Below are 26211 nucleotides of genomic sequence, written 5' to 3'. Positions count from 1 at the left end.
CACCACAGATAAGTTCTGGGCTGCTGTGAATGGAAAATGTGACTGGACAACAAGACTTGCTGCCTGATCGCATTCTGTCAAGGCCATGGGTGTGGAGACGCAGACACTGTGAATTGAGCAGATGTGCTTTTGCTGAAAGTTTCCTGCAGGTTTCAAGAACTCGGATCTCAGGATTAGAGGCAACTATGTATGGTGTGATGTCATCTGACTGGCCAGTTTTTTGAGCCATAAAACCTAAATGCCTAAAAAAATATTAAGCATCTGTACTAAAAAGGAAGGTTCAGTATTGCTTGTGCTTTTATTACAAACACTTTGTTTTGTTGTTTTTATAATCTAAATAAACTATATATTTAGCTTCATGTTCTCTCTATCTATCTGTCTATCTATAATCTCTGTGTTCATCTTTTCAGGAAGCAGTGAGGATGGAGAAAAGGACTGAATCAGAGACCATCTGGGATTGAATTGGTCTGTATTTTCAGCAATGGAATTACACATGATTTATTTTAAGATGTAAAACCCCTTTTAAAATCAAAAAAGAAGATCCTGAAGAAGAATTCTTCCCAGTTCTGTCGTCCTCTCGTAAACAGCACTTGCTGGTGTCTGCGAGTCGTCCCTTAGAAGGGATGCAGTTGAAGTGACAGAAGAGAGCAACCTCAGCAATCCTGATTTGATTAGTATATGTGCATTTTCAAACTAATCAGTGAAATGAACAGGTTTGATTTAAAAAAGAAGCTACTTAAAGTATTATTTTGTAAACGTAGCTGTACAGATAAAAAGGAAATTGTTCTGCACTCCTGTCTCTTGCTTTACATTGCAGCTACTTTATACCCAAGCTTTTGAGTATTGAGTCTTTATTCCATCAAAAGCATTAGTCCTTGGCTTTGTTTAATGTAAACATTTTATGCAGCCTTGGCTAGCATGAGTTAATGACATAATAGATTAGCTTAGATTGAAAACCCAAAACTTAAGCAATAAAGGTGATAGAAACCTCATTGAGCATTCCTGTTACAGTATATCAATAGCAGTTTGTTTGGTTTTAGCATGGTGTTTTGTTTGAAAACAAACTGCAGCGTAAAAAAAAAAAAAAAAAAAAAAAAAAAAAAAACCTTTGGTATTTAACGGACCTGTGCAAAGTAAAAAGTACTGGAAACTTTTTTTGCACAGTCACATGTTTATTACTGTATGTAATTGAGCAAATTTCTTCCATACATAATTTAACAATAATAAATGAATACATTGGTATGGAATTTCCAAACCGTTATAAAGGAGGCAGTCAGTCATTCTAATTTGTATATAATCGGTGATGCTCTTTACCATTTTGACCAGAATGTAATTTGCATTCTTACGTTACAGAAGACCTTGTATTGGAGGGTGTTTATTGCAGTAGGCAAACTGGGGAATGCCATTTTAATAGGTGTGTTTAATTTGTTTAAAACAAATTGTGACATTTACCCTAAATATCTTTCCTAACTGTGATGAAGATAAAGGCAATGTAGCATGTGTCTGCATTAGTGTCATACATGTAAATTAGGGTTAGTCTGCTTTTTTAATTAAAAAAAACACTCTACCAGGTCTTTTAGATTATGCAGTTGATCGCTTTCATGCAATATTTTCTATTCTAAAAACATTTTATGTTGGACTGTATCACAAGAATGATCTGTGTAATGGTCCCAGATAAAGGTCTACATAATAGCATTTGGAACATGGCTGTCCCTTTAGCTTATCTCCTTTTTCTAAATTGGTTGTATTGATGTGCCTACAAACAACAAAACATGGCGCTAAATTTGACATGTTCAGATAATTTTGATAAGTTAAACTACTTTTCATGCTGTTAAAGAACGATGAGCAGATACCACAGTTTGTTCAATATATTTTCTGTTCTTTTTAAAAAAAAAAAAAAAAAAAAAAAAAAAAAAAAAACGCAAACCAGGTTGTTTTCAAGTCCAGCAGAACCTCCGAACACTTTGGGAATGGAGGTTGTTCAGAAGTCTAAAATGTTCGTAACCCTGAAAACGGAATTTTCAATGATTTTATTAAATGTGGACACGTGCTATCTACACCATCAATCTGGCGAATAATACAAGGATACAGTACAGTAATACAATACTTTTATTGTTATGGTTCTAAAGTCTTTAAAATAGTACTATAAAAGGCTACATTTAAATTGAAATCGTAACAGTAGCAAAATCACAGATTTAAACAGCCATGAAAATCTGGGTTAATGTGCTTGTTTTTGTGCAGCTTGCTCAGTCATTCAGCCTCCTTTGGCTTGAAGAAAAAACAAACAAACAAACAAACAAAAAAACCTGTGCTTTGTTTAAAACTAAAATGTTCCAGTACAATTGAAATCTGCCTCACCTTTCTGGATACATTTGCTGGTACAGTAATTAAGCCATCTTAGTTCAGCAAAGTCAAAGCATTACACTGAATTTGTGTTAAATATAAGGAGATTGGGGGTAACTTGTTTGGGATACAAGCAATTGTATTGATGATCTACAAAAAGAGGAGTCATGTTTTTATTTAAACGTGGTCCTGTATTCTGTCGTTCTTAACTTTTAGCTATAAAACTACTAGGAGGTAAGCTGTTGATATCCCTGAATTAAGGTTATGCTGGTCTTCTTTTTAAAAGCTTTTGTCATGGTTTTGAAGAAACCCCTGCCCGGGTCTGCAGTGGCTCAGAATGTCAGCTATTGCTGTTGTATGTGTTCTGTTCAGCAGGCAAAAAAGACAACCAAACCCTGCTGTAAGTGAAGAATATATTCAGCACATGCAAATAAATAATACTGGCCCCACTAGGGCTGGGTTTAATGAGAACTTCTTCAATACTTTTTACAGTAAAGTCAATCTGGTATAGCCCCCAAAACATGGGCAGTACCAGCCACCCTGGAATTAAAGTGTGGCTAATCAGTGTACATATGTTGAAGAAAAGGAATCCAAAAGTAACCTTTAAAAGCTTAAGTTGTCTTCTTTTTAATATGGCACATTTCCTTTTAGTTTGGCTGTTTTGTGGAAGAAGCCCAGAGATTGTTTTATAAGCAGTTTTTATTTTAAAAGAAATACATATGTATCATTAGAACTCCTTTTTGTTTGACTACAGTAGATCTACTGTAATAAGGAAATAGTACATACTTGTGATGGCAGCAGCCTGTGCTTCAGATAAACTTGAAACTATTTTAAAAATCTTCTGTTTTATTCCATATACATTTGCTTAATCTTGCACATTTGAGAAGTGTAATGTAATGTTGAACGGGACTGATGTACATAAATGTTTAATTTTGTCTGTAAATGGGGATTGATGTAACAGAGTCCTAGGTATGAGGTTTTCATATTGTAATTTAATAAAAGCATAAAGTTTATGGCAACATATCATGGTGTAAAAAAAAAAAAAGAAATTCTTGTCATCCCGTCATTTTAAGTGTACATTTTTTTTAAATTGTAATATTTTTCCTTCATATTGATGATCATGCATAGTGTAATTAGATTAATTGTTTATAATTAAATACACTATGTTTGTTTAATAATGAGAATAAAAGAACATTGACTTGTAAAATTTGTTTTGTCTTTTTGATTTTGCAGATGAGATGGTTGGAATATAACAGGAAATATATTTTTCTTTTTACTGCTAGATATCAATCTTAACATCTGTCAAATAATAAGCACTCTTTTTAATAGTGTGTCTACAAATAAAAACATTTTAGAGTAGACTCCTAGTTTTAAAGGCCTAATGTTTAAAAACCATTAAGTAACTCGCAAAGATTAATTTATAAGCACAAGAAGGATGGATGCTGGATTTTACTATATAGTGAACTTCAGTCTACAAATTAGAACTTTTTGTTTTATAATCTTAAATAAAAAAAGCAAGCAACATGACCAACACCATTGACTCACTCGAGAACAAGGTACATCCTCTAGATCTACATCATGTAGATGCAAATGGACCCAATGCAAATAATGGTTAGAGTAACTGGAAGCGCTGCTATTGGAATGCAGTTAAACATGCAAACTACCTGAGTTTCAACATTCGGTTTTCTCTAAGTGGCACACCAGCAAAAACGATGAAAAAAAAAACAAGAAGCCTTAGAACAGCAAATGTGTGACATGCATGCAAAGTTCTCGGAGCAGTTTTTCAATAGGAACCGTTCTGGATAAAACAGGTGCACACAGTATCAGCTTTAATCTTACTTAGAGCAGATACAATGATCTTATCACTATAGACTGTCTGTAATCGGAAGTGAATGAATAAATAATAACTAGTGCTGGCTGTATTAGTTATAACCTGGATTACCTTTACAGTTGGTAACTCATCAACAAGTCAATAGTCTCCTTGTAGCTCCATATTAATGTACACCCTTTGCCAATCATTAATGAACTCCAATCAATTTTTGTATATTGTTGCCGTTTCTTTTTTTAATTTGGTGATTATTTGTTGTATGGTCAACGTGTGTGTTTGAGTAGTTCTGAAAAATACGCATGTGGGAAATTATATACAAAACCAAAAATAACGATCGCCAAAGGTTATTGAAGTATAATTGTAGATCCTCCCTTTTTAAAGATGTTTGGTTTGACCAGACCTGGTATAGCCTACATTCTGGATGAAAATAAGTGAACTCTGATTGGCCGTTGTTAAACGCTACGTGTACAAAACAGAGCAACAGGTTGGCTCAATTGATGTCTCGCACCGATCAGTTATCAGCCCTTGCCGTTCAATTCCAGCTGCAGCGACACCACTGCAGGACTACAGGTGTCCCGTTTCTCCAGGGCAATCATTCCGCATTTTACAGTAGCGCACAGCGTAATCTCAACTAACAAACTCCGACTGATCTTCACTATAAAAGGTAAGCAAAGTGCCACCTATTAAATTAAACACGTTCTGAATTGTGCCAGTAGCCTGTTTGCTGTGGTCACAAAATAATGTAATAGTCTTGAATGGCTGAAAAGCCTGTTTTTCATTAAATTAATTAAAGGTAAACAGCAAAAATTATAACTAACCCATAATATATTAGAAACATGTTTTTAAAATCTGATGATGAAATATTATAAATACAAAACTGACGCATTAGAATAAATATGCTTTCTGTATATTTTTTTACAAAGTAAAACTTCAAACTGAAAAAAATACATTAAACCACACTCAAACTTAAACTTACTGGAGAAATTATCATTGCCGGATAAGGTATCGGTAAATATTGAAAGCTCTCATACATAATTACTTTATGATGACGTCAAAGCAGTCCTTTGTGCCAGAGTTAATGTTTATATACACATAAATAGGGCGCATGTATTTATACAAAGCAGATATTACCGTATGTAGCCAATTGTAGAATTCAAGAAGCTATTTCTAGATAATGCACATCCTTGCACAATTGCCTTACTAATGTCTTGTGGATAGAACTTGCTGTAATCCTTGTTCCATCCTCGTTCATGTTGTACTTTTAGTAGTATTATTTGCACATACTGTAAACCTACTGTTAAATATTAATCTTGCATTTGAATACTAAATACGTCTGCCAAATTAATAATAATAATAATAATAATAATAATAATAATAATAATAATAATAATAATAATAATAATAATAATGTAATGAATTGTACCGGAGTCAGTATATTTCCTGCAGTTTGAACACCTGTTCTGGTTTGCAGGGCCATTGTACTCTGGTGCAGGCACGTGTCTGTGTTTTTGTGCTACACCATCGTGTTTGTAATACCCCCTTAAAACTCCCTGTTAACAATTCTTACGTGCTGTATTCTGTTGGTGGTTCATTTCATACCAGGTAAAAAACAAACAAACAAACATGAAATCCAAAGGAAAAGCTTCCAAACGCAACAGCAAGTCGCCAGTGGAGACGGACCAGGATTTCCTGGCAGAGATGCAACCAGCGTCCAGTGAACACGACGGCTCGGAAAAGTCTCTAAACCTCCGGGTGAAACGCAGAAGGACGAGCATTGACAACGGCACGGCCTCCAGCTCGACTCGCAGGAAGCAGCACCCGAATGTCAGGAGGTTGGAAAGCAACGAGAGGGAACGGCAGAGGATGCACAAACTCAATAACGCTTTCCAGGCGCTCGGGGAAGCAATCCCACATGTCAAGACAGAGAAAAAGCTCTCTAAAATCGAGACGCTCACCTTAGCCAAGAACTATATAAAATCTCTCACTGCCATTATTTTAGGTATGTCAAGCGGTTGCTTGCAGCACGCAGAGGACGAAGACTCTTCAAACGCAGCCAAACTGTATCTGCACTACCAGCAGCAACTTGAAGACGAGGACGACGGAAGCTTATCAGATTACCTTACACAGATCCACAGCTTCAGAGAAGGCAGTTAGAGAGGTGTGCTTGTTGTGCCAACCTTGGGAAGGTTTCACTAAAACCAGTCAAATATACACCCCCAAGAAGGACGCTATTTAAACGTGTTGAATATTTAAAACTACACCGAAGTTAAGATCAGACTGAACTGATTCAGCAATAGGAAACAGCAATTACATCTTTAGGATATTTTTACTTTCTGCAACTTTATAGCAGAAACACAGCATTATCACTGGGAACATGGCATTCCTCCTCACTGCCACATGACCATGGTCACCATTATGATATTTATGTGCTGTATAGAGAAAACTGGGGGGGGGGGATGACAATTTGACACAAATTGAACAACATGTGTTACCACTTACTCCAAGTAGGTTAAGATTACTGAAACTGACTAAATACTAGAAAATAAAAACAAATAATTAAATCAGATTGAATATTGATCAGATTTACTTTTTGATTATTACTTAGTATATAATATCCAGGATATATAATATATATATATATAATATATTATATATATATATATATATACACTTATATCTAATCAAATATTATATAAACGTTATAAATCACTTGTCATTCTACCAGAGAACCATTTGTACTAATACTGTTTTTGAACCAAGTAACCCCCCAAATACTGTGCCATAGCATTATTCAGCCCTGCTGTAGTTTAATAGTGGTGCCAACAAATGATGCTGTAATCCAATTTCTGTGATTCACTGGCCATGCCACCATTTGGAATAATTTTTTTTTGAGAACCGACCACCAGTTTATATTTGGACAATGGCCAATAGCAGTCTATGCACGCAAAAAAGAAAGGTGTTAAGATTAATATATTTGTCTAAATGTGGACAATAAACTTTAATGTAGTATTGCATTATGAAGATGTTGAGTAAAATTATACAATTATTGGAACTTATTTATATTGCAAAATATTTTATTGGATTTGATATGTTTGTGCTGTTATCAAAATCTCAAGTCACCAACAATATAGAACAACAACTAGGGGCTGAGCAACCTGTACCCTGCTGGGATATACCACAGCTGGCTCTTTTTAGAGCATTATACAGCACTGTGAATAAGCCTGGATAAAATCAGGCTGAGACATATTCCATAGGCTGCTCAGGCAAATCCTTTAGTTTTAATGCAAAATGCATCGTTGAAAAGTGTAACGCTTGTTAGCCGTGATTGCATTTTTGTTGTTGGTGCAATTGATGGTGGCCAATAGAGCTAAGATTGGCTATTGTTTTTTTAGACTGCAATTAAGAGCAAGAAAAGCTTGATGTGTTATTTTGTGTGAGAGTGGTTCTTTGACAAACAATAGCAAAATACTGACAGGGGCTTTGTCAAACATAGTTTCATCAGCATCAGATTTTCCAGCTTGGTTATCTACCTTAAATAAATAGAACAGTGGTTAAATTGTTGCCCTGAAATGCTCGTTCTTAAAATTATAATTTAGTGTGGACAATGAGCAAGTAAATATAGAACCCAAACTATTCAAACCAACCTTCAAAACACTCAAGTCTTTGTTTGCTTCTCAAATGTTGTAAACCTAGAACCACTGTATATAATTAACCAGACAGGAAGGTCATACGTTACTTATCAGCAATAAATGAAATACAGTGTTTAGTGTGGCAGGTTACAGCGAATGCTTAAAAAGGGCAAGGTGTCAATATTAGGTAAACTGGTATAAAATAAAACAGCTAGGTTTTGAAAGTACTATATATAAGTAGCAGTACAGATGTTGAAAGCTATATATATGGATAATATCGGAAAGGTTTTAGCATATACATTACAGGCCTGTCGTAAATGATATATCTTTTCAAAGGATTACCTTTTTTTAAATACAGAAATGGCATTTGTTGTCTACTGGGCATCTCTCTCTCTCTCTCTCTCTCTCTCTCTCAAAAAATCTAATTTTTAATTAAGGGGCAAAGTCAAATATCTTAAGCTTTTGCACCTTATTGTTTTCTAAACAGAAAATAAAACCTAAGAAAACATCCAGGTGAGCGTATTGGGATCCTCAAATGTTAATTTTGTGTCCCTTTGAAAATAGTGGAGCAAACTTTCCACTGGAACAAAAGCCTCTATTGTATGTGGTTGCTGTGTGTGTCAAGGAGGCTACTGTGCACCAGAAATTAAGGTTTTATAATGAAAAATTAAAACGTTTTCTCTACTGAACTCCCTTTTCAAGCTAACTGTTCCTTTTAGCTCTTGTGCTTTACTGCGTATCATGCAATGCAACTGTTCATCTTATTGTCTATTTTCACTAAAAATGATGCTGTATTATTTTATTTTCTGAGTTACTTGTGCTGAAAAAAATAAAAAGTAAATGAAAAAAGCATACAGGTATAAATGGGTTATGAAGTTTAATTGTAGTGATGTTAACCCTAACTCTTCAGTGATCTTTTTATATAGTTTATTTGCTCCAAGAATGGAGCAGGTGTTATTCAAAATTCAAAATGAGTGATGTGGCAGGTCTCCATAATTGATAAGCCTCATTCAAATCTACAGTAAAACCCGTGGAATAGCTTATACGAAATGGTACTCATAGTAAAACAGTCATTTGTGTTGTGCGTGCACAAACCTTACTGGCTTACAGCCTGATACCTAAAATATTTATAAATGTATTTTTATTTGAAAGCTTCGTGTAGCCATGTTTCACCTTCCAAGACATCCAAATAACCCATGAAATATTACATGCAACTATACTTGATCACTCACCCCAACTGCAAACTGCGCTTGAGCTAAGAATCTGAACATATACCATGTTTATTGAGAAGACATCATTCATGCATTACATTGAAAAGTTTACACAGCACAAAATGGGAAGTGTGTATATAGTACTTGATTTTTTTTTTTTTTTTTTTTTACAGAATGTAGTTGATATTCTGTCTATTAAAATCTATTTGTAAATCTCAAACTTAAAAAAAAAAAAAAAAAAAAAAAACTAAAACCAAACTAACAACAGAACCATTTCTAGAACTCACATTTCATGCTTGATTGGAATGTACAGCTTGCTCTATAATGAAGTTACTGTTTGTTAAACTCTGAAAGAGAATTGAAATGTAACTTTTTTGTACTGCCTATGAATGTCTGGATGCATGGGGTGGGAATTGAGAAACAGTTTTATCTTCGGCAAAGAGGTTGGCTCCTTTAGTAGTTTTATACTGAAAAGCAAACAGGACTGACCCTTCTACAATTCTACAAAGGAATGTAGGCACCATAGGGAAAAAAAAGACTACCTGTAACTTTTTAAAATATAAGAAGTATTTCAATAATTATTTGTTTAAAATAATTTCCAAGTTTGCATGTTTTACTGTGCCACCCACAATTTGCATACAACTGTATTCTGGTAAAAAGATATTCTCTATATTAAGATCACTTTTTTAATTAATGTTTTTATAGAAGGTGGCTGTAGTAAAGACTGGAGATTATGATTTTACTTTCACTCTAACAATTGTTTTAAAAAGGTACATGGGCCTTTACAAAGAAAAAACAATAACCAATGCATTGGTTTGAATATTTCATTTGTGAGTGCTGAGAATGAAAAACCCTGCCTAGGTGTACCTCAAAACCACCAGAAATCGCACCCAGAGTTTATTAAAATGACTTGTTTGTTATCAAAGAGGATAAAGTTACACCTCTGGAAGTGAATATTTTATCCAGTTCAAATGCTGGTTAAACTGTTTCATTGGTATTCACCAACCATGAAATATGTAGTATCTACATACATGCAGTATATTCTTCAAATATTAATTCATGTGTGTTTTGCTGTCACGTATAGCAAATTGTGCACTTTTATAGTACACTAGTACAAGTACACTTCTTTTATAGTATTTAGTGGCACACCAAGATAAATATCACAGTTCATGTGACTCACTCCAATTCCAAGGCCAGCCTCTTGAGGTGAAAAAAAATCTCTTACTAATTCAATGTTCTTCTCACACCACAGAAATATACTCCATCTCATTTTGGAATTACTTGTTGCAGTTTTACATTTTGGTCGCAATGCCTCTTTTAGCTGTGACCTTAGCAGCCTCTCACCCTTATTCACCTACACTGATTTCTGTGATTGGATTTTATTTTAGGTACTGTAATAATATTTTCAAACTGAAACTTGCAACGTAAAACACACAGAGCTATGTTGATTAATACATTTAAATAATCTTGTTTAAGACATAGAGTAAAAACGGCACCAAAACAAAGTATAACCACCACCAACACACACACATACACACGCACACGCACAAAAAGCTACACAAAGAAGCTGTGCAAAACATGGGCAGGAGGTCTTCCATAGTGGTGAAGTAATGAAGGATGGAAGGAAGGAATAACCTTGAGAAGTTCATGTTAAGAGGTACACATGGGACAAGAGAGGAAGCAGGCTAACAACTCACAGCATTTCCATTCAGTTCCTCATCTTTGATACCGAGTACTGAGCTGTCGGAAGCAGCCCTGCCCCCAGCTCCACCGCCCTCCTCTGCCACACTGCCCTTTTTTTCCAAAGTACTTTCAGCAGGCATTGGTATGACAATCCTAGGGGCTTCCTGGGAGTTCCCTCTGACTGTAATGTGTTCCCATCCACCCTGGAGGAAGAACACACCAACAGAGGAGCCGCTTATTAGTCAGAGAATTCAATTTGAAAATCAAAAATATTTAAAAGGAGGGGGGAGGGGTCCATAATATTCAGGGATTTGGCAAATCCCCACCGGTCTCACCAATTAAAGAATCAAGACAATACCCTGAAAATGTCCTGAAAAATCTAATTAAAACATTTAAAAAAACACTCTTATGTTATCTGTATTAAACTTAATATTTTCTGAGCTGACTTACTCCAATTCCATAGTCCCATGATTGTCCTTTAGGCTCCATTGGCTGCACTCCAACCCGATGGCATACAGTGCCACAACTCAGACTGTGGCTGCCTTGAACTTTGTCAGCAATTATCCAAACCTAGAGAAAACAGTACAGAGCATCCTACTTAACACTGGCCTCACTGAAATAGTCACAGTTCAGTGACACATGCATGCTTGGCTTATGTTATGATCAATTGCACAGGACAGTTATCCTTCTAATGGAGAGACCAGGGCTGGATTACTCCTATTTTCAGTGTATACCAAATTACTGTTAATTTGTATAAAAATTCAGATCTAGAGAAGGCATGTGGAATTTAGACAGCAGGGGTAAAACACCCCTTCAGTATGGGCTTTAGTTTGTCCAAACTCAGATATTTTATATGTTATCTACACAAGGGTATTTAAACCAATTAACTTTGATTTTAGTATTGTCTCAATTCATAATAGCCCTGAGAGGTGATTGGTCTGAATAAAGTCAAACAGTACAATCAAGCTTTTTAGAGATATGCTGCCCTTTCTGAAGATAATATGAAACTAGAGTGCTTTATGGGACTGTTTATACCAAGCGCTTAATCTTCAATTCCTCAAGAGTGCTTCATTGTTCTTTACCTTGGTTTCTTTCGCAATCATTAAATAATGGTCTTCTGACAGCCTGATCAGCGGAGTTGGAAAAAAATATAAATCTGAGGTTTGCTGGAACTACAGCCAGGCTTCTAACAAGTACTGCACTAAAACCTGCAACTAGATATTTGGGCTCCTGACTGCTCAGTCAGATTACAAATGTGATGCGCACTAGTCTCCAGAACAACTAGAGTAAGACCACTGAGACCGTCGCATTTACATTTTCCCATGCAAATAAAAGAGCTTCGCATAGAATCAGTAGAGACTCTTCACCCACCTGGTCAAGAGGTCCCACGGAAACTCTGCGGACGTTGTTTGAAATGTGCTCCCAGCTGGTCCCCTGCGGGTAGCTGGGGGTCAGGCCCTGGCGGTACCACAAGTTACCTGGACAAGTACAGTGCAAAGGAGAATAAGAAACATTTCATTACAAAGCTGATGGTAATAAATCCCATACTCTCTCTCTCTCTCTCGTTCTGGCACGCACTGTGTTGTACTGACTAGATGGGTTTGAAACTATGACAACAACTAAAACAGTTATAATGTTTAATTAACAAATCTATAGTGTTTGCGTTCACTCTTAATGCCCCTGTCGTAGATGAATAAGCCAGTAATTCTGGAAAAAATACAAGTGTAGTTTCAAAGTTAATTGAATCTGTGAACTGGAGTATTGGTAACACTATATTAAGATTTACAGTTGGAAGCACATAATGGCAAAAGGAAAATAAGTGAAGTCCATACTGTTTTCATCCACAACGTAAACGGATGTGCGCCCCACTGACACCTGTTTCAGCTTCTGTCTGGGTGGAGAGGGAATGTGGTACCAACAGTCTCCTGCATATTATAAATAAGCACATTGTAAATATTTGAAACCAAGACAAAAGAACTAAGGACCACTATGAGGACTCTGGAATGTCTATTTTAAATTTGGTCACATTTAGATGGTACTACTATATTCTAGTCACATGTAAGCATTGACAATGCGAGATGCATTTTCTCAGAGGTGACCAGGGGGAGAGTTTTAAATGATTGTTTCTTCAGTAGAGTGCAGGTGCTACCTGCTGGGTTCTGAGCAGAGACAGATCCGCGGTAGAACGTCGATCCGTCTCTGGCAATCGCCCACACCTGGTAGCCGCCACCTATGGAGATAGACTTGAAGGGCTGATCTGTCCCAATGTGAAGCCAGGAGGTACCCTGAAAGGTAAAGTTATGATTAATGCAGTGAGGGGTTGCCCGAATAATCCACAAATCTGTGCTTTCAAAAGCGGTTTAAAATTTGCTCCAATAACTTGTATCTATTGCAAGCCTCAGAAGACACCCATCACTACTGGGTCTATGGATGGTGGTAATGCAATTAGAAGAAATAGTGTGCTCCAATACAGGCTATTTCTTTCTTGATGAATTCATAACTTGCAGGCTGTTCTTGCTAGTCATTAACCAGACAGACAGTCTAAGAGCTGCCTGTTTGACAGTATTGGTAAATGGAAACACTGTGCTCATTACATCAACTTCAGGTTGTAAAACACTACAGGAGCCAGGGTAGAATCAGAGACTCACTGCGGGGCTCTGTTGTGTCACCCCGATCCGACACAGGACGTCTCCCTTGTTGCTGATGCCCCAGAGTGAGACCTCCTCCACGGAGCTCTGAGAGGAGCAGGGCAGGATGGTGAGATCCCACAGTGCGATGGGAGGAACTTCCAGCCACGGGCCAGTCGTGGTGATTTTACATTTCCTGTAAGGAAAATATAATTAAGTAAATGGACGTCCTTTTTTAAAAATAAATAAATAAATAAACAAAAGCGACTTGCCTTGCCCAGCGCCTCCTCCTCACAAAGTCTTTCATCGTCTTGTGCCCGTGATAGGTCCTAAAGAAAAATGAGAAACATGACTGGAGCAAAAAAAAAAAAAAAAAAACACGCACACAGATCAGATCAAACATTCTGCAAATAAAATAAAAATAAATTACATAGCGTAACAAACAGCTGTTGGGTACTCCAGATGTGACTTACGCTGGAAAATCAGCAGCATACTGCCAGCCCTCCCGGTCAGTCCCACCTGAAGTGTTATAGTCAATGCACCAGTCTGACACCTGTCAAAGACACAGAATGCCTTCAAATGGAGTTCCTTTTTAACTAATTTATTTGTGTGACTGATTATCCAATGATGCTAACAGATGAGTAAAATAAATACCCACTGCAGCCAGAGGGAAATCCAGGATAAAAAACAGTTAATCAAGGTCAGCATTTAGGTCTGCAGAGAAGTGAAAAGAAGGAGGACCTACCCAGGTCCATTGTGGAGATGGAGGCTTAGTGTTTGCTTTGGTGCATTCCTGCAAACCAGACACATCGCTCCACATGTACCTGTCTGTGGGAAGACCTCTGCAGGGGAAAACAGTTAATGATTTTATATTTATATGTCAAATTGGGAAACCCTGGCATTATTTCCAGTTATCTGACCATCATAACATCTGACCTGCTGCTGTAGCCCGTTACTGGGTTCCAGCGTTGATTTTCATAAATGTAAACACTCTTGACGTCTGTCTGTGTGTGGATATTATCGGTGCTGCTTCCCAGCCCTGAGGAGAGAAATGGTGGAATGTGAAGAAACAGAAACAACCCTGAATTATTCAATTACAATCCTTTTTTTTCGTAATCAAACCCAAAAAAGTTACAGAAACTTACCCTGGGAGAAACCACCTCCATAGCCTCCAGTGTACACCCAGGCGATGTGATCATATCCGATACCCCATACGATTCCCAGACTGTTACTTTCCACCAGGCGCAGGTGCCCTCCGATCTGTCTCCAAAACCTGAAGCACAAAACAGAAGTGAGTGAAACCCATATGCATTGTGACATCATGTTTCAAACTCTAGAACAGTGTGGTTGCCAACGCAGCGGAACAGAGCAAAAACTCAAAAGGCACTTACATTTGATCACAGGGCAATGGATAGGGAACCGCCTCCAGATTCGGAGCAGGCTCACAAACATAGATGTCACCTTTGCATGTAGTGGACCAAATCGCCTGCTTAGAAGGAGGCCCATGGATCCCTCTTGAATCACAGCAGGATAAGTTCAGAAGGGCAAGCTGCAGGGAAAAATAAATCATTAAAAAATGACATTCCTGTACTAGTAAATACCCAATACAAATATTGAAGTCTTTGCTGCTCAATGCAGAGCCAAGTCTCTATGCCACTTTTGACTCTAAATACCTGCCTTGAGGACTGCAGGCTCTATAACTCATGAGGTAATGGAAGCTAATATAAAAGTTACCCAATCGTGCATCTCCTGTTCGGTAGCAGCAGCCAGCAGTATTGGCCATCTCTGTTTGGTCCTTTCTGGTGTATAGATAGCGAACGTGTGTTTTGTATCATTGAGAACAGGGACCAGGACAGTAATCTCATTTATAAACGCATGGAGGTACTGTGGAAGGGGGAGAAATGTTAGCTCTTCACTTCTATTACTACATGCACACAATGAGTCTTAGAGACACCATTTCAATGAACTAGAGAAACCAGTCTGACCAAACTGCCTCTTCTCATTTGCAGCAGACACAGGTAAATATATGGAAAAGAGCAGCAGCCCTAAAAGCAATATTAATATCAAAATACTTGATCTGCTTTAGTCAATGCTCAGAGTTATAGACTAGGTTTTAGTCACAACTGATGTAGCAGTGGAGCGAGGCTATACAAGACTATATTTTGTCACCCAGAAATTAAAAACAAAATCATACAGTGCTAAGGTAAAACTATAAGGAACTGAGCCAAACAGCTAATGCTTTGATCAGTGTTAAGTACAGTTTTTATCTAAGAGCATTTCCCAGAAATGTAACCTTTCCTTCACTGAATATGTGCCTTGTGGCCTTTCTCACACTGTTTTAATTTTTACTATTATTATTAATAATAATAATAATAATAATAACCTTCTTTTCATCATTGAATGTGTAGTAAATGAAGAGGATACCATCTTGATTGCCATCAGTCCCTGAAAATTGCTCCAGGGCAAATCGGATGTCTATCCACTTGTTTGGTTTCCAGTCTCTCCACCACTGCATGATGCCCTTCTTCACCCACACAGACTGATCCAAGGAAATGAAATACTCTGGTTATTATACAGCTTTAAGAGCAACAGAAATTGCTTGTAATTTTTTTTTTTTTTAATCATTTAAGATGTCATGACTAATATAATAAACAAAACAGCACAGCTGTTATCTGATGTGCTTTAATTTACTTTAGACACATTCCACACTTTAGATGAGAGTGGGACTTTCAAAGATTATTATCTAGCTTTGAAAGAATTCTTTGAAACACACCTTTGTTCTACCAAACTCATTCTAACCGGGCTAACCTACAATCTGACCATCTAAAACGTCTAAATAAATATAAAGCAGTCTCAGGCTCATACCAAGGTTTGAATATTATGATTCAAATGTTTATTACTGTAGGTCTAATAAAAATGATTTTTGGTTTCTTTAATGGGTGATTTGGTTTGTTGACACCTTGCCTAAAATGCATTTGCTGGTATGATCTGTGTGCACATGATCCTTCCTCTGCATATACAGTAGAAGAGTATCTCTACCTGCTCAATAGCTTGCTCATAGTGCCTGAAATTCTCCACCTCTCTCTTGGATCGCTCGCTCAGCTGCTCAAAGATCTGTTTTCGCCATGCTGCCGTTTGTGCTGGGGTGATAGACAGGGACATGGACTGCACAGAGGAGGACACTCCTGAAGCACAGAGGAGACACTGTTGCTAGGGACAGGAAACACTGCAAACAGACTTACTGCATTATTGTGCATAGGAAATAGAAAATAGGACAATAGCCCATTAATTGGCGCATTATATTAAATATAGTGTGGTTAGGGAAACATTGTGGTGGGCTTTCTCCCATTCGGTGGGTGTTCAGCCCTAGCTGTGATTGAATGTCTGAAACCAAGAGTATGTGTCAAACCAGACACGCACTTTTCCATGTGTGCAGGCCACTCTGATCATGTGATTGTTAAATTACAGGCTAAAGTCTCTAAAATCTTCTGGCATGTCAAAGCTAAACAGAGCTGTTCTATTTTGCTACAACAGCCATGCCAACGAATCATACATAGACATAAGTATTAAAAGCAAGGACCTTTATTTCAAAGCTTCACTAGCTCTTTGCATAAACAGACAACTTTAGACCTTTGATGCTTGCTTATATGGTTTTAAGATCTGCCACGTACTTACCTGTCGAGGCACTGAACCAGTTTAATTGGGTATGTGAATCCACGTCACAGCCCCCTCCACTGACCCAGGCCCAGAGAAGGTGCTCATTCACCCCAAACTGCTCCTCCATGCCCAAGTTGTAGGTAGCTACGGAGGACAAGCTGGAGGTTTCCGTGGTGTCTGAAGCTGCAGCTGGCAGGGGAGTCTGAGCTTCTTCTAAATCTACGTTACTCCACTTGGGGTCTCGGACCCCCTGCTGGCCAGTGGACTGTGGGAGCAGCTTGACGGATGTCTCCTGTGGGACATTCTCCTGGTCGGCAGAGGCTTGTTCTTGGGTTGGCCCCTCCTCCTGGACGGAAGGGACCTGGCCGTCCCGTATGTCCCTTCCTGGCTTGCGCTCTTTGTCGGAGACCAGCTCTGATATGAAGCTGTCACTGGTCACTTTAGGGATTCTACGCTTCATGGCGTCAGCATGCGAAGGTGAGGTGGACTGTGCAGCCTCAGACCTTTCAGTTTCAGAAGACGACTCTGCATCATTCATAACAGATGACTGCGACTGGACTCTCACCTCCCCGCTGAAAAAGCAGCCGGCACTTGGGATGGGATGGGAGGGGAGAAAGAATTTAAGCCTACCTTTTAAAGTATTCAGCACTTCAGATTAGATTATCTTTTGAAACATTAAACTAATAAAATCATCTCTAAAACAGTTGGAAAAAAAGTTTCACAAACTGCAAAATGTATTTAATGAATATACATTTTAAAAAGTCCCATAAAAAAAAAAAAAAACATTCCTTAAAACATTACTTAAAGAATTGCAGATAGTTGCTTGAGCACGGGATGAGATTGGATACTCTGGAACACAGATACCTGGCAAGGCTATTGGAGCTCCCAGAACGGGACCTGTCATCATCTTTAGCTACAGCAATGGCTCTCCAGGTCTTTCCACTGAGTTCACTGGATGTGACACCTTGACGGATATAAACAGCTCTGTCTTCACAGCTGATTCCCCACACCTGGTGCGAGACAAAGACAAGGAGTCCCTTTACTGAAGATGAGTGTCCTAAACAGAATTTGACTTCTGAAAATTATTATTATTATTATTTTATGTAGTAAAATAGTTTTTTTACTTTTACCTTTTTTTAGGTACAGTATTACATTTCTTTTTACAGTAACTCTGTAATCCATCACACTGTCTAATGTGACACAATTTTTCTGGTCTCAAACAACATCCTGTGTATTTCGATTTTCCAATTTTTAAATGCCCAACTGGAAAGTTGCCTGAAAACATTAGATTGTTGATGGATTTTTAAGTTTAGAGAAGTTTAAAAAGTCTTTGCCACACCAATAGATAAACTGGATTAATTTACACAGCTATTAATGCTCTCACCAAGCCCAACCAATCCAAACCCTCACTTATTGGTAGGGCCCTCCCACATACTCATTGAGATTAGCTAACAGAACTGTAAATTGAACCATTAATATGGCCATATCACTTTTACTTGTACATGCCCTTGGCTTTGATATACTTTGAACTGAAAAAGAAAATAGAACAGAGGAGCAAGCTTCTTGATATGTACTTGAAGCTTCTTGATATGTACATATATGTATATATGGTTCGGTATGCGGTTTCCAGCTGTATATTGTTGCAGAGCCACAGATACAATTTCAAATGTGTGATCCCTGCTTTGAAATGTTTTGCAATGCTTGCAACTCCAGGGTGAAATTCAGTAGCACAGACAGCAGAAATACACAGCGGATTGCAACTGGACACTCTTGCAGACAGGGAGCTGAAATGCATTTTATATTAAATTAAAGTACATCAAAACTTAAACGTTAAAATTACATAACGACGGCAGAAACTTAAAATTGGTATAAATATTATTATTAATAATTATAAACTGAAAGCTGAATTAACTGGTTTTTAAAAGGGGACTGCTTAAGACAGGCTGATGTTTGAAAAAAACAAGGTGTGACTGGAAAGAGCAGCTGAGTTTCATTACTTTTAACTGAATAATGACTCTGCTTTTTCTAAAGTCTCTTACCTGGTCGTTCAGTCCTACGTTCACCATGACCATTTCTCCAACCATTCCGATCCAGCCCGTTCCACAGGGGTTGTGGGAGTTTATACCCCGGCGAAACCACACCTGAAATAGACACAAAATAATCTTCTTGGCTAATTCATTGTGTGGACATTATTAAGTTAAACCAACATGTCACACACAACAAGAATAAGAACAGTCCAGCCTCTCTTGTTACTCGGATCAAGCAATACGTAAAATGGACCCCTACTTACCTTTCTGTCCTTGGTGATGGCCCACACAACATTAATGCCCACTGCTACGTGAACTGCACCAACTTCTGTACTTGGGGAATCAACCACCACCCAGGAAGAGCCTAGAAATGGTCACATTGGCAAATAATGAATGTATTATACAATTCCTCTAAAATTATTGCTTACCTCTTACTTGGTAATATTTATCATGGTACTGTAAACCAAAACTTATATGTTTACAGCTACTGTATTCACATAAAAAGAAACGCTACATATAAATAGATTTAAACAAAAAAACTGAAATGAATACATTAGCCTTTCTCCCATGGACACAGGGCTTCATATCCAACTTGGGTCACAAATAATGTGAGTTTGGCAGTCTCAACTTTGACTCAAGGAACACACAACTGGAACGGAATTTGGCACTGTTGGCAGCTTTGGGAAAGGAAGAAAATCAAATTCAGGGGTACGCTCTGACCTTTAGGGTTCTCTCTGCTGATCCCCTCTCTGACCAGCAGCTGCCCCTCCCACAGCACAGCCCACACGAGGTCACTCGGCCCACAGCTGATCTGAACTACCTCTCCGGGGGTAGTGACCTCTGTCCACACTGAGCCCTCAGGATTGTGATGGCAAATTCCTTCTCTGTACCACACCTGCACACACAACAAAACAACATTACTTCACATACTGTAGGAAAAACAAAAAAAACTGTGTAAAACTGATTTGTTAGGGATTATACAGTGTCCTCAAAGGCATCACAGCCAGAGCCGAACGACATGGAAACAAAGCCCCGTACGGACTGGATTCCTTGCTGTGAATAAGTACTGTAGCTTGTGTAAAAATCAAGAGCAGTAGCCAAAGAAGCATCTCCCCTTAAGGAAAATGCAAGCCATTCAGACACAAATGTGATCTAACCATACCCTCTTGTGGTCAGCTGTTGGTACTGCTTTACTTTCCATGGTCAGAGCCAACATTTTCCAAGACTGACGAGGCACAATTCTAGTAACAAAGGAGCACTTTTTTTTTCTTGCAAGTTGCATGCTTTTGCAATGGGTTTAACAATCCATTAAAAGTCCTATGCACTTGCTTCCAAATATGGCTCCTTATATTATTTTTGTACAGCACAGTTTGCGTACAACTTTTAAACTTTAAAAGACTATTATTTGTCTTACCTTCCCTTGCAGTGAGACTGCCCAGAGGGACAGGCGTCCCCTTGGCTCATCTGTGATGTCCCAGCCCCCCACGCTGATGTCACTGAAGGGGTCTGGTAGAGACCCATCACCCTGATAGGGGATCTGCACAGACACAAAGCTTGAAATCGTCTTTCTTTCACAAATACACAACACACAATGGTGCAAAACTTTAATTAGGATATAGTAAGATTATTAACGCATGAAATGTATGCATGATGGTTATTTAAATAAGCATCCATCTATCTATCCATCTAGCTAATCTAAATTAACTTGTGTACATATGTGAAAAATTTGCTAGCCTCAAAACAGGTAGAATTTGCAAGTGTAAAACATGAAATGATATAGCATACTCAATAATAATTAAAAAAAAAAAAACAGGAAATATTTGGGAAAATTATGCAATGCAATTAAGGTCTAGTCAATAGATTAAAATTTTTAACTATTGTTTGGTCTTTTTGACAGTTTAAATAAGAGTTTAGGCTCTATAACCAAAGCAGCTCATGCAGTGAAGCTCTGAAAGCAGGCTCTGTAGCATTCTCATACTACATGTCATCTTGTTAGAAGAAGAAGAGGGAGGAGAATACCTTGGCCCATGTATCCCGTGATTTGTACCTCCTGTATCGGATCCATCGTCTGCGACGCACACAGGAATTCCATTTCTTATCTTTCGTGTAGGTGGCAGGGAAATCGATGGCGTATGTCCAGCCCTTTAAAGTGAAAGACTGCATTAGAGATTTTTGTTTGACGAGCATTTCAGGTCAATGTCATGTGGTCTGTTTGTCTCACTCACCCCCTTCTCTGTGGGCTCCCCGTCAATGTTCTCATCCACGTACCAGTCTGCCTCCCACTCCCAGTGCTCCGACGGCAGCCTGAAGCTATCCAGGGTCTGGTGCTTCAGGCCGGTGACATCACTCCACTGCCAGCGGTCGCTTGGCAACAACCTCTCACAGAATCTGTCCACAGGGTTCCAGCGCTGCCAAACACACACACAAAGGTGAACAAGAAAATAGACTGTATAGACAACCCACAGGATTAAATGACCTGAGAATTTAATATTCGCTTTGCATATTAAAGCACCAGTAAACGCAAGGTACACATTTACTTACTTACATATTTAGATGATAACAGTGCACTATAATAATGGACCATTTATTCCATCAGCTTTTCCCACACCATAATAGGGTTCTATTTTACTTTATTTTTTATGCTTTTATTTTAAACACTGTGAAAAAAATGTAGACACCTGAACTTTTTTCTGTATCCTTTTGTTCCTCCTATAAATGTTTTTTTTCTTTTTTTAACAATTTTCTGTATTATTATTATTATTATTATTATTATTATTATTATTATTATTATTATTACAGGGCATGCAGGAACATCCTGTAAAAAAATACAGTATTGGAAGACTGAAGACATTTTATGGCAATAGTGACACCGAGTGGCCTTAAAGCTGAACTCACTAAGAAGGATTCAATAAATGACTTTATCTGTTCCGAATCTTCTTCTTGCCGTTACCTGGTTTTCATAGGTTTCCTCCTGATATCTGATGGGCACGTCGCTGCAATGCACGTAGAGGTAGACCTGGTGATCGCCCGCGATTCCCCAGCAGCACTGCCGCACCGAGGTGAGCCGCTTGAACTCCAGATGAGCATCTTTACACAGCTCCCAGCACTGCCCGGCAGTGGACAGGGTGTACACCCTCCCATACACATAGTGACGGGTGTCACTTCCTCGCATCCGTACCGTACCTCCGAGACCTTCCCCTTCAGTGGACAGTGATTACTGATGGTGCGCATATATATATATATATATATATATATATATATATATATATATATGTACATATATAATAGTACTAAATAAAGCCTTTTGACTAAACAGTGGTTTGCCGTTTAATATACAAAAAAAGTATATTTTTCCATTACAGTAATGATCAGTTTCATATTTATTTCAAATTTTACATACATTTTGACAAACTGTACTCTTTTACAGTGGTATCAATATATTTATGAGGTAATGTCTGGATAGTTACTTTTTCTTTTTCTTTTTACATTAAACTTTGTGCGTAATCTACCACAAAACTTCCCACAACTTAATGGTGGCAGTGCTCATATAAATAAGGAAACAATAATTGTTCAGTGAATTATACAGATTTATAGTTTGGGTTATTATGGAGATAAAGGCATTTAATTGCTCAGGAAACCTCTAAAAACCAGGACAGATAAAGCATCCTGCAGCCATCCAGAGCACTCTGAAATAATTATGCTGACTACCATGTGTTTAATTTAATGTACACACCCTAATTAATCAAAATCTTTAATCGCACATACAATCGGCATCAAAATACAACTGTAAAGTGCTCAGACCTGGGCAGCCTCCGGTACAGAAAAGAAAAATAAATAAAATGTTGATGATTTTTCTTTTAACAAACAATATTTAAACTCGTCGCTATTAATGTGGTTTTACCAACGGGTGTGTATAATGCCTATCTATCATACGCTCTTATCAGCAGAAGAAATAAATACAATATAATTTAGTGGAATCAAATGCACCAAAAGGGGTGTGATCAGTTGATCTAAAACCTCTGCAAATCTTCATTTGAAATTGCCAAATAGGATCCTGAAGGCACATTATAAAGGCTATTTCTAAAGACTTTCATAACCGAACAGACCCCTCTACTCCATCATTGGGGACGTTGTGTTTAATCTAACACTTGTGCAGGGCATGTGGTGATAAATTATTAGAACTAACAAGTTCATAGAACAGAATACCATATCAGCGTTTAAACAGCCATCAATGAGCCCCAATGATCAGTGCTAATATTCGACATGCACAGCCACAGTAAATCAAATGTGTGTGTGTGTGTGTTTTTTTGCCCACGACCATTTTAAACTGACATTCTGTGATGACAACCATGTTTTATGGGAAGGTATGGCTTGATGCTTAAAAATGAAAACGCCTAACGTCATGGATGTGGCATACTCCACCTCGTTTGTCTTTCCAAAAGTTATATTCCAGTCGCATAGCCTCTTTATAATAGCTAAAAGTCGTCGTTACGAATTACCATGACGCACTGGTATTGCATTGGCAATACAGCATATCGGTAAAGGGTACAAGAAGGACAGCACGTAGTTCTTGTGCTCTTGATCTCCCTAAACCTGCCTGCTCACAGATAATTGGAAGGTGTCATATAACCGCGCAAACATCATGTTATCGACACGGGAACAGCAAAGGAAACCCCATTGAAACAAATCAGAGTTCGTTTTCAATAAATGAATCGGTGAAATTGCGCAGTCGGGTGTTTGAAAACAGTTAGCCCTAAATAAAAGAATGACTAAATGAAATAAACCCGCGACTAGTCGCTGTATTCATATGACCTAGCTGTAACATGTACCAGTGCATTAATAATGCACACCTGCGTTTCCAGGAGCCAGCTAACACAAACAGGTACCATCGTATTAACAACAGTTCAAATGCATGTATACATTGTTATAATAATTAACTCACCTTGTATGCCTTGTCATAAACTAAGTGGTTAAATTATATTGCAGCTATTTACCCGGCAAACAAAGTAAACCTATTTAGACAGCGTTATTCGCAGAATCAGACATCTTCCTAATCCTACAGAGGAAGTCGTGTCCTGACGATTCTGATTAGTTGCATGACAAACGTTCTTGCCCACATTCAGTTCGCTATTGGTAACCTGCGCTGTCGCTCCACCCATCACAGCTCTACGACAGTGGTTTCAGTCTTTCTCGCACACCACACATTCAGTGACAGAATGCCTTTTCTCACAGTGGCTTTATCTTAAAAGGACAGGTATTTGCCACGTCACAAAGTCACCTACTGTCAGAATCTTACTTTTAAAAAGGATTCCTATAGCATTATACCAGTGTCAATGCTGTTCAGCAATGGAAGTCGGTATTTTCAAACTATATCAATATTTATTTTATTGTATGTATTTATGTGTATTGTACTGTCTTTCAAATTAATAATAATAATAAAAAAAAAAACATAATTCACACAAAAAACTATATCAAATTAATTAAATGTCTGAACAAACAAAAAGATATACTAAACTATTTGCCTGAAATTGTAAAGTTAAAAAAAAAAGGTGCTGTAAAGTAACAGATTGCGCAAATCCTCACAGGTTACCATGAAAAATGAGCAAGGATGGAAATAAGACTCCCATTGCATAGCAGTTTGATCAATTCCTGGTTTTACTATGAGTCTAATAGAACAGGCGTGCGCTTGTTACCTGTACTCTGGGGCCAATCAAGCTTGTGGTAAAACCTGGAATGGGTCAAACTGCTATGCAACACAAGTTTTATTTCCACCCCTGAAGGTAATCTTATACCAAAGGCTTGTGCAAACATTGATTAATCAGAATCTGAAAATTCTGGATTCAAACAGAAAGTCTAGGTAAATGAGTTAAATGGGTACCACTATAGTGAAAAGGAAGGTCACCATGACCTACAGCAGGGCTTCTCAAACTTGATCCTGGGATCCCCCTGTGCCTGCTGGTTTTCATTCCAACCGAGCTCTCAATTACTTAACTAGACCCTTAATTGAACAGATAATTTGCTTAATTAGACCTTTTTCCTTGTTTTCAGCTTTTAAACATTTACAGAGTTCAAGTTACTTATCAGATGTTATAGCTAACTTGAAATATACAATTGTTCAAGAGCTAAAAACAAGTAAAAAAGTCTAATTAAGCAAATAACACTATGTAACACAATTTTTGTTCCTGGGTAGTAAGTGTTATTTCCTAATTGCTTATGCCTCAAAAGTATAGAAAATGACTATTATTCCCCACAAACTTTGCTTTTGTGACCAGGACAGTGATATTTCAAAATATTACTATTTCCAATGAGAAAATGGGCAAATTTGTGTCTTTTTGTTCACATAGTCAGAAAAAACCAACATATGAATCCAAATTAACATGTATTTATACTAAAGTAATACAAAAATGACTACAAAAGATTTAGAAATTAGTAGTTTTTCGAGATTTACGATTATACTGTAAATCACTTTCACGAATCAGCCCCCAAATGTAGCCTCCCATCATATTCTCATTATACTGTCCTTGGTAGCGGCGTTCAAAGTCCAGTATATCCTGGTCGAAGCGCTCGCCTTGCTCCTCCGAGTACGCTCCCATGTTCTCCTTGAATTTATCAAGATGAGCATCAAGGATATGGACTTTGAGGGACATCCTACAGCCCATTGTGCTGTAGTTCTTCACCAGAGTCTCAACCAGCTCCACATAGTTTTCGGCCTTGTGATTGCCCAGGAAGCCCCGAACCACTGCGACAAAGCTGTTCCAAGCCGCTTTCTCCTTACTAGTGAGCTTCTTGGGGAATTCATTACACTCCAGGATCTTCTTTATCTGTGGTCAGACGAAGACACCGGCTTTGACCTTTGCCTCAGACAGCTTAGGGAAGAAGTCTTGAAGGTACTTGAAGGCTGCCGACTCCTCATCTAGAGCTCTGACAAATTGTTTCATAAGCCCCAATTTTATGTGCAGTGGTGGCATCAGCACCTTCTGGGGGTCCACCAGTGGCTCCCACTTGACGTTGTTCCTCCCCACAGAGAACTCGGTCCGCTGTGGCCAGTCCCGCCTGTGGTAGTGTGCCTTGGTGTTCCTGCTGTCCCAAAGGCAAAGATAGCAGGGAAACTTGGTAAAACTGCCTTGGAGACCCATCAGGAATGCCACAATTGCAGCCTCTTGATGCCATCTCAGAAAAATGCAGAAATGTATCCACTTAGGCAGC

General features: G+C 38.1%; 3 protein-coding genes across 3 annotated transcripts in view; 2 read left to right on the top strand and 1 right to left on the bottom strand.

Moving 5' to 3' along the window:
- Positions 1-2516, top strand: part of LOC121330459 (serine/threonine-protein kinase LMTK2-like) — a 42968-nt gene extending 40452 nt beyond the window's left edge. Inside the window, exon 14 of the mRNA XM_041276990.1 lies at positions 411-2516. Within this exon, the coding sequence (XP_041132924.1) occupies positions 411-439 (29 nt within the window). The 3' untranslated portion in view covers positions 440-2516. The remainder of the gene's footprint in view (positions 1-410) is intronic.
- A 3083-nt stretch (positions 2517-5599) lies between these two features.
- On the top strand, positions 5600-6736 carry LOC121294125 (class A basic helix-loop-helix protein 15-like). The gene has a single exon (XM_041217704.1). The coding sequence runs from the start codon at positions 5795-5797 to the stop codon at positions 6323-6325; it is 531 nt and encodes a 176-aa protein (XP_041073638.1). The 5' UTR covers positions 5600-5794; the 3' UTR covers positions 6326-6736.
- A 2320-nt stretch (positions 6737-9056) lies between these two features.
- Positions 9057-22177, bottom strand: LOC121331159 (tectonin beta-propeller repeat-containing protein 1-like). The gene is made up of 24 exons (XM_041278381.1): positions 21956-22177; positions 21231-21413; positions 21025-21147; positions 20420-20542; positions 19726-19900; positions 19269-19369; positions 19018-19119; positions 17843-17988; positions 16997-17568; positions 16361-16506; positions 15705-15860; positions 15056-15205; positions 14713-14870; positions 14467-14594; positions 14258-14360; positions 14067-14163; positions 13795-13874; positions 13594-13650; positions 13343-13517; positions 12844-12979; positions 12527-12619; positions 12066-12172; positions 11145-11264; positions 9057-10897 (listed from the first exon to the last, which is right to left on the bottom strand). Exons 1-24 carry the CDS (start codon positions 22175-22177, stop codon positions 10697-10699), a joined length of 3654 nt encoding a protein of 1217 aa, XP_041134315.1. The 3' UTR covers positions 9057-10696.
- Positions 22178-26211: the final 4034 nt, after the last annotated feature.

Source organism: Polyodon spathula, chromosome 18 (genome assembly GCF_017654505.1).
Source record: "Polyodon spathula isolate WHYD16114869_AA chromosome 18, ASM1765450v1, whole genome shotgun sequence".
In the NCBI taxonomy this organism is placed as follows: Eukaryota; Metazoa; Chordata; class Actinopteri; order Acipenseriformes; family Polyodontidae; genus Polyodon; species Polyodon spathula.
Note: the sequence above shows the minus strand (reverse complement) of the source record. Positions and strands in the feature narration are given on the sequence as shown.

Excerpts from the sequence above, each read along its gene's own strand:
- LOC121294125 (XM_041217704.1), top strand. The coding sequence starts at position 5,795 with ATGAAATCCAAAGGAAAAGCTTCCAAACGCAACAGCAAGTCGCCAGTG.
- LOC121331159 (XM_041278381.1), bottom strand. The coding sequence starts at position 22,177 with ATGCGAGGAAGTGACACCCGTCACTATGTGTATGGGAGGGTGTACACC. Across the intron at positions 13,875-14,066 it reads CATCTCCACAATGGACCTGG|GTGTCAGACTGGTGCATTGA; the intron begins GTAGGTCCTCCT and ends TGTCTTTGACAG. Across the intron at positions 12,980-13,342 it reads TGACACAACAGAGCCCCGCA|GGTACCTCCTGGCTTCACAT; the intron begins GTGAGTCTCTGA and ends TTTACCTTTCAG.